The sequence below is a fragment of the Hibiscus syriacus genome, unplaced genomic scaffold (genome assembly GCF_006381635.1).
Source record: "Hibiscus syriacus cultivar Baekdansim isolate YM2019G1 unplaced genomic scaffold, ASM638163v2 tig00009009_pilon, whole genome shotgun sequence".
Taxonomy (NCBI): Eukaryota; Viridiplantae; Streptophyta; class Magnoliopsida; order Malvales; family Malvaceae; genus Hibiscus; species Hibiscus syriacus.
The window spans coordinates 478511-494842 of record NW_024062181.1 but is presented as its reverse complement, the minus strand read 5'-3'; the positions used below and the strand labels follow the sequence as shown (position 1 = coordinate 494842).

Below are 16332 nucleotides of genomic sequence, written 5' to 3'. Positions count from 1 at the left end.
ATTGAGTATTTTGGATTAATTTGGATTAAATTGAATAGAGTCGCCATCAACCTTTGTGTTAGGTAGGTTGAATACCTAAAAACGTCTTTTAAAACAATTTTAAGAAAAATCATTTTTTAAGACAAGATTCGGTCTGCGTTACCAAAGATTCATTTAAATGGATTCGGGAGTCGGTTACGTGCGGGGAAGGGTAAACACTCCCACAACGCCCAAAAACTGGTACTGTGTCGCTTACACATCGTTGTAAATGGTGGAAATTATAAATCAAATATAAGGTTAAAATATGATCTATTTATCGAACGTTGATTAATTTGCTTCGAATTAAATAAATAGAGAAAATTCTTTAACTCGAAAAGAAATCTCGAAATTAGCAATCCTCCATCGGGAAAGCTAACTCGTCTATTTCTTATCAATAAAAGAATATTCCCTCATCATTTATTTAAAATGCGAATTGAATATAGAAAAATCGATGTTTACATACAACAAAATAAATTGATTAACTAAAAATGAATCGAATATAAAATGTAGAATGAATATCGATAATTTGCATGAAATGAAATAAACTATTATTAAGAGACATTCATTGCAATGTTCAACTTAAAATGAAATGAATTAATAATTAGCAAAATACAATTGATTTATTTCAAGTTCGCATTTGGTTTGAATGTCATATTGGATTACATCACTTCGATCAAGTGGTGCTTTCCACGCCCATTCTATAAATCGATTCTCTTGAAAATATTCGCAATATTTAAATAAAGAAATACAATGTAAGCCAATATAAATATGCGAAACAAAATATTTATAACAAATAAAGTTGAACATATTAATTCACATATGATATAAATAAATACATAACATAAAAATAAGTACATACAAAAGGAATTGACATAAACACAAATCAATATTAAAATTACCAAATAAAATGATCAAAAATAAATATTTATAATAACAATGACTAACATGGTAATAATAACAACTTAAAGAGCTAAAACAACAAAAATAACAAAATTGGAGGACTAAAATAGTAATTACGTAAACTTAGGGGCTAAAATAAGAAAAACATAAATTTAAAGGACTAAACAGTAATTACGAGACAAACAGAGCCCAAATATAACATTAAAATACAAGTACTAGAAACCAAAATAACCCACAAATATTATTAAGGACTAAAATAAAATGAAAGTAAAACAGGCAAGCCATATTAGTATTTAACCCAATATATAAAAGCATTGACCAAAACACATTCAGAATCAAAGTACAGGGATTATAAACATAAATAAAACATGTATTTATTTTATATAGTAAATAATGACTAAAATAATAAAATTAAAAATATTATGTCCAAATTCAAATATCCATAACAATACACAAGACACTAGATCAGTAACCAAAATGAAATAATTACAAACATTGTTCCCCGAATTAAACATTTACAAAAATAATATAACCATACTAATAGGACTAACAAATAAATATAGAAAAATAAGTGCTTAAAATAGAATAAAGCAAAACATTTCATCATGATTAAACAAAAATATTACAAAGCCCGGGGGACTAATCGTGTAGTTAACCCACACGCTGATAACACGCATGCCCTGACCCCTCTAAACGACGTCGTTTTGAACAGTGCCAAAACGGCACCGTTCTGGCCCGAGTGCTTAAGCCCAAAATGAGGCTTCAACTCTCATCTCCCTCATTTCTCTCATCCTTCAGCAAACAGAGAGAGAGAAACTTAAACTCTCTCAATTCTCTCAAATGAAGAGAGAAAGACCACGGTGGCCGGAGGCGCCCACGGCGTGGCCGACGACGGCGCACGGTGGCCGGAGAAGGCCAAAGACCCCCAAAATCATCCTCTCATCTCCCTAAACTCAGAACCTCACCCCGTCTCACCTAGAATCCACCCTAACCCACTAGATCTAAGGTCTTTACCTCTCGATGTCTTTGAAATCCGGCGGCTCTTGGTGTTCCCAACCGGCTTTGAACCCACGGTGAGATCTCCTCTCTCTCTATTCTTCCTTTTTGCTGTTGGTTCCCCTTTTCGTTTGACTCTCTTTTTTTCTTTTCTTTTTTTTTTCTGGAAACCCCCCCCAAATGAATCCCCTGTCATTGCATGTATCTTTTTTTATATCTTTGGCTGAGAATCATCATCTCCATTTGATAGGAATCATGTTCCTAGGCTCGGGTTAGTACCAAAAGCCAAATATTTAGGGATTTAGGACTTTTTTAATGGGTTTTCAGATTTGGTGAGATTTGAACTGTAGATGACATTTTCGGATTGATTTAGGTATTTTAAATTTAGAGTTTTGATTTGTTTACTATTTCCTTTGATTGGTTTGATTTGGAACTGATGGGGTTACTGTTGGCGCAGGTGGGAGCAGTCGGCGGCAGCAGAGGATACAGGCGGCGGCCAACGTTAGGGCTCAGAACTATGGTTAGGGTTTCAGACCCTAAATAGCTCTTGATCTAGACCGTTGGATCGGTCCAGATCTAACGGTCTGAATGATGCGGCGCTGGGTAAGAGAAGATGAAACCCTAATGTCTAAGGTTGCTGAGTCGGGCTGGGTTTGGGTCAGCAGATGGGTCTGATCCTGGACGCTGGGCTGACTGGGTTGATGTACTGGGCCTCAAAAATTGGCCTGCAAAAATAATAATAATAATAATTAATAAACATAATAATAATAACAATAATAATAATAATTAAAATTAGATAGAAAAGACCCGGACAAAAACGGGTGTCTACAGTCCTCATCATCAGCTGGTGAGTCTTTAATAAAATCAAACAGTAACTAATCCTTCTTCCCCGGTCGGCCCATCATAAATTGAAAAACTTGTGTATCCTTTTTGGTTGTGGCTCGGCCTCGGTCTCTTCATAAACATTATGTCTCCGCTTTATAAGTGGACCTTCAGCTATTGATCCATCTGCGGCGGAATCTTCATTGATATCTTCCAAATCTTTCTGATAAACTATTCGAAGCCCACATTTCTTCACCTTAACACTTATGTGACTATCATCGGATGTGACTGAAAACTGGAGTTCATCGAATTCCTGATTTGAGCAATCCAATGTTGATGAGTTCTCAGTTTCACTTTCACCACATTTATCCTCTAAGGAAAATGGATATAATCTTTCACGGAACAAAAAACAACAATAAAGGTGGTCCTTTATTATGGGCTGGTTATATTCTTTAGAAAAAATCCATCCGTCCCCTGAGACACGTCGAGGATTTCTACCCCGAAAACCAGATCCATCAGAATCAGCTTGTCCAGAATTCATATGATGGATAACAGCATCACATGTGAGTTCCTCATCCCTTGAAGCATCATCATTGACAAAAATGCAGCAGAAAGCAACTCCGATCCATTGACTATCATTCTGAATATTGTTAGGCAGTGGTATCTTGATTGAAGAGCCAACTGTTTGATGACTGAACCATTTTGGTATTTCACCTCCAGGTATAACACCATCAAAACTTTTTTTTAAATATGCAACTTGCTGCAAAATACGAAAGAATGATAAATCGACCTTAAGATAGAATTTCAGCATTGTTATTGCATTGATATTCTCAACCAATCTGTAGCAGTGAAGTTCATTAAACCGTGTCCAATCCACTGCATTGCAAACCTTTGATGGAGCTGCAAATAGTTCTCGAGAAGCACCAAGACTAGGAAACGATTTAAGCTCCCTGCAATTTGACAATCCAAGATATTGAAGACTGGGAAATCTAACACCAGACACAGGTACTCTGATGAAATTGTTACCACCAAGCTCAAGCTTTTCCAAATAGTGTAAACAATAAATATCACTTGGAATATCTCCTTCACGAAGATTGCAGCTCCTAAGTTTCAGCTCTCTTAATGAAATCAAACCTGACAATGAATGTAACATAAGAGGCACAGACTCGATCCGTCCTCTTTGGAATACCTGGAAAAGAGAAGGTAGATTTGGTGCTAACTTAGATGATGGTGTCTTGAGCCTATTCAAAGACAAAACTCTAAGATTTTTAAGTTGAAAAATGAAGGATGGCGGTTTTGCTATGGCAGTTCCACTTAAGTCAAGCTCTTCCAACAACTCTACTTGCTGCAAATTCTCCGGCAAATTTTCAACTTCATAGCAACCTGAAAGATCAAGAGTTTTTAGACATTTACACCCACCTATGCTGCTTGGGAGACTAATAAGGTTTCTACAATCTTTTAGGATTAATGTTTCAAGAGATTCTATTCCAATTCTGGTTGGAAGATTCCTAAGACTTGTGCAGCTTCTTAAATTCAGAAGTTTAAGCCTCGAAAGAACTCCGACTGATGGATGAACATCTACTATTCTTGTACAACCTTCCAATATCAAAATTTCCAGATTTGGGGCTATTGTAAAGTCCGGTGTCTCGATCAGGTTTTTGGACCCTTTGAGGTTGAGCACTTTCAACTTATACAGGGGATGCTGAAAATAATAATAAATTAGAGAAGATTTAGTTAATATTCCTAAAATAAGTTAAAAAACAATGATCATATGAATTAGTTCTTACTATATTTCCCCTCCATAGTTGTTCAATGCGACTGTATGGTAGCAGAAGTGCAACCAGGTTGTCTGGTTGGAAGCTTGGAGGTAAGAATCTTAAAGGATATCCCATCGAATCTAAGAGCCGTAACTCATTAGGAAGATATTTGAGTTCATCACAATTTGAGAGGCAAAGGACTTTGAGCAATCTCAACTTTTTCATCTTCGAGACAACATTAACATTCAAATTGAGCATCTTGTTGGATATCCTGATAACGAAGGGTAAAACAACGAAAATTCAGTTCAAATTTGAAAATATCCCAAAGCGTTTCATACCTAAAACCAAGGCTGCTCCAACACTTAATTTATCTATGCTCCGTCAAGCACTCGTATCCCACACATCCGAATAGAAACATAGCGATGATTCTTCAAGGATTTTCAAAATAAATTAGAAAAACTAAAAGTACAGTGAGAAAAATAAAAAAGAGAGTATAACTCAACGAGGAATGGTGTAATTTGAGTACAGTGATATAATAAAACTTTAAGGGTCACTTTTGACCGAATTTGAAATTTACACATGGATGCATGTTTATGTAAGTTTTGCTACCTTTTATTGTCAATGATCATGCCTTGAATCGCTTCCGTAGCCTAAAAAATTCAAAAGTAATACATAAGAAACACAAAATAAAATGAGGCAATTTCTGTGATAAAACTTGTGAAAAATTACACTGTGTGTATCATTTCTGTCTTTAACATTAATATAATATGCAATTTCCAACGAATAACTTACGGTGTTCTTCGTTAACACAGGATATACATCCTTTTCCTCCCACAATCTACAACGTTTTCCAGGCTCCTCAATAGATTTTTCCCGAACAATTTTTCTTCCCATTTCTTGTAGTAAGTTATGCATACACAATTTGTTGTTTTCGTCAACTGTTAGTAGAGACTTCTTAATGAGAACATCGATTCCGATATCCGGGAAAAACTCACAGCCATCCAATACTTTCATTACAAAATCTTTCTCGTCCCCATTGAAGAAGCATGCTATATCTAGAAATATGTTCTTCTCCGTTTCTTCCAATCCATCAAAGCTAATTCGAAGTCTGTCAATAATCTCTTTGTTAGAATCCTTTTCAAGTCTATGGATTGCACTTCTCCATTGAGCTACGTCTCTACCGCGCAAAAAAGAACCCAACACTTCAAGAGCTAAGGGGAGACCACTGGCATATTTTGCAACATGTTCAGAAAGCTCAATGAAAACATCATTTGGTGCTGTCTCACTATCAAAAGCTTTCAAACTGAAAAGTTGAAGTGCCTCTCTGTCATTCAATGTTGAAGGCTTATACACACCATCTACTCGGTAAGATTGGAGCAAGTGTTCATCTCTTGTTGTTATAATGATTCTACTTCCTAAACCGAACCAATTATGCCTTCCAACCAAGCATTTCAAGTGCTGTAAATTATCCACATCATCAATCACAACAAGGACCTTTTTGTTAGATAATCTGCGGCTAATTATGGCATTCCCTTCATGAACATTGAAAAATTCGAAGACTTCACCAGACAAGATCTGGAAAAGAAGTTGTTTCTGTAGAGAAACGAGTCCAAATTTGTCTGAAACTTCTCGAACGTCGGCAATGAAGCATTTACCTTCAAAATGAGATGACATTTGGTCGTAAACAACTCTTGTGAGAGTTGTTTTACCGATGCCACCCATTCCGCAAATTCCTATGATGCGGATGTCATCTTCCCCAATCTCTATTTTGGAATGCAACTTCTCCAAGCGTGAACTAATTCCAACCAACTCATCATGAACAATTGGATATGTTTGACATAATTTTGCTGATATTTTTCTAACAATATCTCCAATAAAATCTGATTCATGCCTGCAAAGAAATAAAATTCAGTTCATTTTTATAATTATTAAATTAATTAAACAAGAAAACAGGAAAGAAAAGAATGGTTTACCTGTTATTTAAATGCCATCCTTTGATGTTAGCCACTTGAGTCAAAGCATTTCGCCACCTTAGAATCTTTTCTTTATCTTCCTTGTATCTCTCTGCATGTTTGGCAAATGCTTCTTCAACTTTTTCTTTCTGTTTTCTTAAATCAGATATATTCACATCGTAGAAAATTGTATACACTTTATATCCTTTCTCGTTTTTTTGTTTAACAATCTCAGCAAGCTCCTCCAAGCACCAACTTGAAAAGACATAGGTTCCTGAGAATACAATTACCGAGCACCACGATTGTTGAATGGCTCGGAAGAGTTGTGGTGCGATCTCTTCACCGGCATCCATCTTTGGATCATCCCTGAAAGTGATAATTCCACTTCGATTTAGAGCATCATAGAGATGATCTGTGAAGTTTTTGCGGGTATCTTCACCTCTAAAACTCAAGAAAATATCATATTTCTTTCTAGAAATACATGATAAAGTTGAAGGTAACAATAACATGATGAATTATGAGAAGGAAAATTTTGGGGTTATAGATTTGAGAAGGCTTTGTTCATCAACAAGAAATAATAGTTCTCAAACTCTGATATCTATCTTCCGTCAATTGGTCCAAGTTTTCTTTCGAAGTCATGTGGGTACTGGCTATGATTTGCATTTTCCACGCTTTAGTTTAATGCGTATAGTCGGGGCTAGCTTCTATGGTTGATATTTTTTCCCCATAACCGAGTCATGTCATACTTGCTCTACTTCCCATCACTTTCTACGTTTCACATCAATCAATCTATATATATTAAGAGAACATTAACTTCTTGTATAAGAAAAATGATAGAGGGAGACTTGTCAATTAAACATTAATTATGATAGACTGTCCCAGTCATTGCTTTATGGAGAAGAAGGTAAACTTTGATTTCCAAAGTCATCTGAGTAATTGCAGCCAGAGGAATGGATAATAACTTTACAAGCCTAAGGAAGTAAGTTCAGTTCAAGCCATGATCAACCAGTACCTACAGCTGAAAAAACATAATTAAAACCTTCAAAATGGTTGAAATTAAAATCAAATTTGCACTTAAATTTCGAAGCTACTTCACAACTCACTGTGTAGAAATCATAAAAGAAAGATGCCCAGCATCTACCGTGGTTTCCCTAATAATACAATGATGGTGAATTACAAAACAGCAAAAGCAAAGCAAATCTAATTAGCTTCACGTTTGATATCAGATTAATGATTCGATTTGTGGTTCTTCCCGGAATTGTAGTATTGTAGATTTAAAAACAATAATGTATTGCCATACTCACTGCCATCGTCTTCTACTTTGCTCCGGTCAAAGAAAATGTCACCACCTTCAGCATCCTCCTCCTAGGCCAACAAGAACTTATGATTGCATTGCGGCCATTGAATACACATTTGAGAAAATTAGAAATGATTCTAATGATTTGATTTTAATTGAATTTATATTTTTCTTTGAATTATGATTTAATATATTTGGCCAAAAATATTGGATCAGAAAAAATATCATTGAAATATCATGTTCGTGAAACATAGTAAAAGAAAGCCTACCAAGTTTTGATCCTTTCATTGACTGCATTGCCCCCGCTTGGCATCATCGGGACATTCGAAGTTCACAAAGCCGAAACCTCTCGAGGCACCATTTTCATCCCTTGCTACAGCCAGGGAGGCAATTTTCCCTTGTAAAATATACAGATTTGTATATTTACATCAGGACTTGGCAAAATCCTGTCACACGTTTTCATAAATTTCCCAACAAATCTGGGACCAAAGAGACAAATTAAACTTCTGAAACCATTCATTTCATTAGCAGATAAGTGAAACGAAAAATATTTTAAAGGAAAATTCATATTACACTTGTTTATCACCAATCATGCTGTTATCAAGCTTCTCAATAGCAGCAGTTGCAGATTCTTCAGATTCAAATTGAACAAATCTATAACATTTGCTTTTCCCATCCTCAAATGTTGCAGCTTTGCAGGATATTACATTCCCAAACCTCTGAAACAACTCTTGCAACCCCACACTATCGATTGATTCACTTAGATTCTGAAAAGAAAAATACAATAAATCCAATGGATTTCAGATTATATCAGTTAAAAGAACAAAAAGGGTTTGTTTTGTACCTTGACAAACACGTTTCCAACTCCACTCTTTCTTGCATCAGGATCTCGAAGTGACCATGCCACCCTAATCATTTTCCCATGAATCGAACTGCGATTCATCTTCTCCATTGCATAATGTGCTGGTCATATCATAGCAGAGAAACATGAACATACATAAAAGTTAACTCAAAAAGACTGAATTTTCTTAAATTACTTTTGTCGAACACTCTCAGAACTTATTGGAAGATCAAACAAGAAACAGAAATCAAACGAAAAGCAGTGAATATATTGAAAAAATTATTTAAAAAAAAATCTTACGCACCATCCTCAAGAGAACTGAAGTTAAGATAGCCATAACAAAGAGACCTTCACGTGGATGAATCTCTACAAACACGAACAGAGGATATTCCTTTGAACGAATTGAAAGCATCGAAGAGTGTCCCGTCAGTGATATCGGGATGCAAATCCCCGACGTACAACGAAACCATCGACGCCATTAACGTCACCGCCGTTGGAACCGCCATTGATCCTCCTCCCGGAGCTATTACCTCAGCAATGATTCACTGAATTTCAAAATCGAAAGCCAATGGTTTCCAGTGGAAAAATTGAGACTTTTCTAGAAAACAGCGTTACGATTTTCGAATTTGATTTCTTTTGCGTTACTTGGAGACTGTGAATAACGAAGAGAAAGTCCAGGGTGTTTTCTTGCATGGGACGTTCAATGGTAAGGAATGTAATAATAATAACAGCCAGGTTACGTTACCTTACGCGCCTTTTTAGAGCGTTACCGCTACTTTCTTTTCATTTCATTATTATTGGGTAAAATATATCATAGGTCACTGAACTATTCGTACATGATCTTTTTGGGTTATTTAACTTTCAAAATAGTTATTAAATTTTATTAAATTATTACGAAATATCGAAAATTTACACTTATTATAATTTTATAGTGATCATTTGGTAATGATTTAACGAATTTAATATCTCTTTCATAACTTTAAAAGTTAAATGATTGAAACAATCCCCGAACATAGTTTAGAATAAAAACCCATTATCTTATTATAGAAGAAAAAACTTACCTTAATTATTAACGATAATCTTTCTAAATTGAATTATTTGTATCACGCGTCTTCAAATTATAATTCTCGGTTTAAATTGATTTTTAAACTTTTAAATATTTCAATTTAATCTTTAAATTATGATTCTCATTCTAAATTAGTCATCAAATTTTTAAATATTCCAATTGCTTAGAATATTTCTGGCTCTCATGTTGGAACTAAAGTCGCTCTACTGTAAAGTGGAGGAGCGAAAACTCAAACTGCATAGAAAAGGTCAGGGAAGGAAAAGCAGGGACAACCGCATGGAAGCAAACTGGAACTAGGCCTTCATCCGGCTCGTAAGCATCAGGAATGTCATCCACAAATTATGACCATCATTCTAAACTGGTCCTCAAACTTTTAGATCTTCTAATTTCATTCCTAAATTCATCCAAATATGTAATTAATTTTAACCATAATTTAACCTATTTTTTTCAAATATGAAATTAATTTTATTAGCATGGGATGTGATCAACGTATACCAATAGTTTGAGATGATATTGAATATTTAAAGGTTGGGGACCAATTTAGAATGAGGATTATAGTTTGAAAATGAAATTGAAATATTCAAAATTTTAAGAACTAATTTAAAATGATAGTCATAGTTTAGGGATGAAATTAAAATATTTAAAACTTGGAAATCAATTTAAAATAAAGGTTATAATTTGAGGATGTGTAATACAATTAACTTTTTTAAATGTTCGAACCAAGCGACCTCAGTGGTAAGGGTTGTAAGGTTCATTGTCAAATGATTGAGACTTTTTAAACATATACTATCTTATATTCACCCTATCAAATAAATAATATACTTGAAATTTATTTATATAGAAAGGAAATTTATAATATTTTTACATAAAAATATATATTTTTAAAAATAACCCAAAATCTTGCTCCCATTTGCATTTTAACCCCAAAATCACTAGCTTGAGAAGATATAGACTCGCACACAATAAAAATCAATGACACGAATCAAGTGACCTCAGTAGTTAAAAGGATACTTGTCATTCACAGAGGTCTCAGGTTCGAACATGATATCTGCACTAGTTAAAATATCAAGTATTTTACAATTAAGATACTCGATTAATTGATTGTTACAATTAAGTCATCCAATTAATTGATTGTTACAACCAAATCATGTGTTACCATATTGACTATCATCGGTTGTCGTAACCGATGATTGGTGAACTCCAAATTTCTCCATAGGATTCACCTCAATCTTCTCGTTCAGTTAATCAGATTAGATTCTCGAGAATCTCGTAAAAGTTATGAAATCTCCTTAAAAGTTTCTGACTTCTTGAATCTCAAAATACACCATCCACCTTCATACGACCCTCCTCATCCAAAAGTACCAAAATAAAAATTAAAAAAAGAGTAAAATTTTGATAATTACATAAGAGGTAACTAATTTTAAAAATATATATATCCTAAAATATTGAAAATGTTTGGATAGGATTGACCCTAACTAATGCTTCTTCCCCGGTCGGCCCATCATAAAATTGAAAATCTTTTCCATCCTTTTTGGCTGTGACCCGTCCTCTGTCTCTTCGTAAACATTACGTTTTCGCTTTACAAGGGGACCATTAGCTATTGATCCACTTACAGCGGAGTCTTCATTGGTATCTTCCAAATCTTTCTCGTACAGTATTCGAATCCCACATTTCTTCACCTTAACACTTGGGTGACAGCCATCGGATTTGACTGATAACTGAAGTTCATCGAATTCTTTATTTGACCAATCCGATAATGAATTCTCGGTTTCACTTTCACCACATTTATCCTCTGAGGAAAATGGATATAATTTCTCACGCGAAAAATAACAGAAATAAATGTGATCCTTTATTCTGGGCTGGTTGTATTCTTCAGAAAAAATCCAGGCGCACCCTGTGACACGTCGAGGATTTCTACTTCGACAAACAGATCCATCAGAACCTTCTTTTCTGGAATTCCTATGATGGATAACAGCTTCACATGTGAGTTCCTCATTCCTTGAAGCATCATCGTTGACAAAAATGCAGCAGAAAGCAACTCCGATCCATTGACTATCATTCTGAATATTGTTAGGCAGTGGTATCTTGATTGAAGAGTCAACTGTTTGATGGCTGAACCATTTTGGTATTTCACCTCCAGGTAAAACACCATCAGAACTTTTTTTTAAATATGGAACTCGCTGCAAAATAAAACTTATGTTGCTTGGTAACTAAGTATATAATTCTTTAAAAAAGAGATTCTGTAAATACGAAAGAATGATAAATCGACCTTAAGATGGAATTTCAGCATTGTTAATGCATTGTGTCGTAACCGGTTTTCGTCCGGGCACGAAAAATTAAAATTTGGCGGGTAAATTAATGTTAATAAATAATTTTGAAAATAATTTGTGAGTCGCCATCGGCCTTTTGGATCAGGTAGGTCGAATACCTAAAAATTATCTTTTAAAAGAGTTTTTAAGAAAACCATATTTAAAAGATGAACTGATCTGCGTTTTATAACCAAAAATTCGTTCTTTTTAATAATAAAAAGGGATTCGTGGTCGGTTACGTTTAGGGAAGGATTAGCACCCCTACAACGCCCAAAATTGGTACTTTTTAATTATAAATTGTCTCTATTATTAAAATTTAAAAATTCAAAAATATATTTAATTTATAATCCTATTATTTCAAAATTATATAAAAAATATTTATTTATTTAAAAATATCCGAAAAGAACTTCTAGGTGCCTTAAGACAGCTCTTTTCTTTGATATTGATAAATATTAATTTAAATAATATTGTTTACTTTTTAATTTTAAAATATCAGAATAGGACATCCAGTTGTATTAAGACTGTCCTTTTCTTCGATATTAAAAATAAATATTTAAAAAATTACTATTGATTATATGTATATTTATGAATATATAAAAATATTTAACAATATAATAAAATAAAAATATCACTAAAACAATATATTTTAAGCAGTAAAATAAAAACATATAAAATAAATAACTAAATTCTAATAAAAATAAAACTAAATCTAATTCCTAATTAATTGAAATTATAGGGATTAAATATTTTATTTTCTAATTTAATAATTTAGTGACCAAAATAAAATTATCTAAAATTCAAATTTTATAATAAAATTAATTAAAAATATGAACTAGGGATAAAAAATTTATTTATTAAAATTAAGGGATTAAATCTGTCATTTATCCTAAATATATTATTTTAATAAAAAGGACTAAAATAAATAAAATTAAAATTCAAAGACTGAATTAAAATTATTATAAATTCAGTTTAGTGACCAAAATGTAAAATTTACAAATACGAAGGACTGCGGACGGGGTTTAACTATTTCATAATTACGCGCATAGTCCTTCCCGAAACGACGTCGTTCGGGAAGGACTATAAGAGTCCAAACCGGCTGGCCCGAAGGGCCAGCCATTTCATTTTTCTTTTTTTTCTTCTTTCTTAAACCGAGAGAGAGAGAGAGAGCCAGAATTCTCTCTGGCCTCTCTCTAGATTCCCTCACCGGAGGGAATCCGGCAGCCGTCTGCCGCCGCGAGTTCTGCCGCCGACCACTGCCTCCGGTGGTCGGAAATTCCCCAAATTCACCTAAAACATAGATCTAGACACCCTAAGACCGAATCCAACTTTTGTTTTCCCAAAAAGACTCCAAATCGGAGTAAATCTATGAAAATACCTTCGGTATTTTCGGTTCTCCGGCGATGTTTAATGCTTCCGGTGGTGGTCAAGGCTATTTTCTCTTCTGGAGTCTTCGGTTGGAACGTGGCAGCGGCGGAGGCGGCGAGAAAGTGTCGGCAGCCGCGTGGCCCTAGGGTATTAAACCCTAGGGTTTCCCTCTGGCACCATCTGGACCGTTGGATCTTGCCAGATCCAACGGCTGTGAGCTGAGGCGGCTGGTCAAATTAGGGTTAGGAAACCCTAACTGTAAACCTAAATATTTAGGGTTTCTGGTTGGTTCTGGACCGGTTCTGGTTGGTTTGTAACTGGGCCGGTCCAGTTGTAATTGGGCCTGTAAATATTATTTTTTATTATTTATTATTATTATTTTTTAATAATATTTATATATGTATTTAATATATTTAATAATAATAATAATAATGATAATAATAATAATGATGATAATAATAATAATAATAATAATAATAATAATAATAATAATATGGGTAAAAAATTAGTATCTTCAGCTGCCCCTCTTTGCTCATTCTTGTGTTAACAAGAATAGGGCAAAGATGAAAAGATAATAAATTTTTTTATCCATTTGGCTTCACTTGATCATAATGGAGATATTGAATAAATTCCTCTCTCTCTATAGATGAGTTCTTCTCATTATGAACTTCCTGTTGGGGATGATGCTGACTTCCTTTCTGTGATAGAGTCATTCGAAAGATTGAATAAGCTCTTGATGAGTTCTTCTCATTATGAACTTCCTGCTGGGGATGATGATCCATCAAATGATGAATTCAAGCAAAAGATTGAACAAGTTCTTCTCATTATGAACTTCTTCTTCCTTCTTCAGATGACGATTTTTTCTCATTATGAACTCTACCTGGCAATGTTGATCCATCAAATGATGAATTTAAGCAAAAGGTTGAACAAATTCTTCTCATTATGAATTTCTTCTTCCTTCTTCAGATGACGAGTTTTTCTCATTATGAACTCTACCTCTGGCAACAATAATCCATCAAGTGATGAATTCAAACAAAAAGGTTGAACAAATTCTTCTCATTATGAACTTCTTCTTCCTTCTTCAGATGAGTTCTTCTCATTATGAACTTTCTCTGGAAAGGCTGATCCATAAAATGATGGATTCAAGTAAAAGGTTGAACAAATTCTTCTCATTATGAACTTCTTCTTCCTTCTTCAGATGAGTTCTTCTCATTATGAACTTTCTCTGGAAAGGCTGATCCATCAAATGATGGATTCAAGTAAAAGGTTGAACAAATTCTTCTCATTATGAACTTCTTCTTCCTTCTTCAGATGAGTTCTTCTCATTATGAACTTTCTCTGGAAAGGCTGATCTATCAAATGATGGATTCAAGTAAAAGGTTGAACAAATTCTTCTCATTATGAACTTCTTCTTCCTTCTTCAGATGAGTTCTTCTCATTATGAACTTTCTCTGGAAAGGCTGATCCATCAAATGATGGATTCGAATCTTTGCTAAAATCTTTGAAATTCCTGTTAAAAATTTAACAAGAATAAAATGAATGAAAATGCACCTATTTTTGTAAACACCTAACATATGATGCATGAATGTTAAGTTATTTGATTTCAGATTGGTGAACTGAATATTTCTTCAGTTATAGAAACCCAATAAATCTTTCTTCTTCAAATCAGAGAATCTATCCTCTTTGACAATTGTAGAGGTAGATATAATGTCACAAAACCTCTTGAGAATAAAACTCAATGGTATAGGCTGTTGAAAAGCTTGCCTTCATGTGACATGTTGATTCTGATAACAACTTATCTGATTATGAAATGACCTTTCAAGATGATTTCACAGATATCGATAGTTCTTCTAATACAGAGAAATCTTGAATTCTGATTCTGATGAGGAGAATAAACTGTTATACTTGACAAAAATGGGATTCTCAGATGCTGAAACTTCAAATAGCCATGGGTTATGATTTTTGGGAAAGGAATAAGCAAAAGAAGCTTGAAAAGAAACTTCTTAATGAAGACGATCATGCAGTTTATCTTTTAATTCCAATGATTGGTTCTGTAATTTTTACTAAACCAGATCAGATAACTCAAAGAACACTTCCAGAAGATGCTATTGGCAAATTCATCTTCTAAATTCAATGATTGGTTCTGCCAAACCAGATCAGATAACTCAAAGAACACTTCCAGAAGATGCTATTGGCAAATTCATCTTCTAAATTCAATGATTGGTTCTGCCAAACCAGATCAGATAACTCAAAGAACGCTTCCAGAAGATGTTATTGAGCAAATTCATCTTTCAAATTCAATGATTGGTTCTGCCAAATCAGATCAGATAACTCAAAGAATACTTCCAGAAGATGCTATTGGCAAATTCATCTTCTAAATTCAATGATTGGTTTTGCCAAACCAGATCAGATAACTCAAAGAACGCTTCCAAAAGATGCTATTGAGCACATTCATCTTTCAGTTAATGATTGGTTCCGTTAAACCAGATCAGATAACTCAAAGAACGCTTCCAGAAGATGCTATTGAGCAAATTCATTTTTCAGATTCAATGATTGGACTAAGATAAAACAACACTTATTTGATGTAGAGCCAGAATTTGTAGATTCGAAGTATTTCCATGCTACTATACTGAAAAGGGCTATATTCATAATTCTGCCAATTAAGAATAGGTTTTCTCTTATTCTGCTTCCTCCATGTGCTGATGCTTTTCCATTGACAAAGAAATGATGGCTTTCATGGGATCCAAGAACAAAGTTGAACTGTTTATAAACATGTACAGGAAGTGCCAAATTGACAGAAAGGATCCGTAAGGCTTTTGAAGCTTATGACAATGAACCACCTTCGAGTGTCCAGAAGTATGTTCTTGATGAGTACTGAAAATGGAATCTAGTATGGGTTGGAAGGAATTAAGTTACTCTACTTAAACCTGATGAGGTGGAAATGCTTCTAGGTTTCCTTAAAAAACCATATACAAGGATCTGTATAGAGACATGTTTCCTAGTGATATC

At 34.1% G+C, this 16332-nt stretch overlaps 1 protein-coding gene across 1 annotated transcript in view; it reads right to left on the bottom strand.

Moving 5' to 3' along the window:
* Positions 1-2801: 2801 nt before the first annotated feature.
* The window catches only part of LOC120202849 (disease resistance protein RUN1-like), a 62605-nt gene continuing 49074 nt past the window's right edge, over positions 2802-16332 (bottom strand). The window contains exons 4-5 of the mRNA XM_039203208.1: positions 3527-4438; positions 2802-3496 (exon numbers count right to left, since the gene is read on the bottom strand). Of these exons, the coding sequence (XP_039059139.1) occupies positions 2816-3496; positions 3527-4438 (1593 nt within the window). The 3' untranslated portion in view covers positions 2802-2815. The remainder of the gene's footprint in view (positions 3497-3526; positions 4439-16332) is intronic.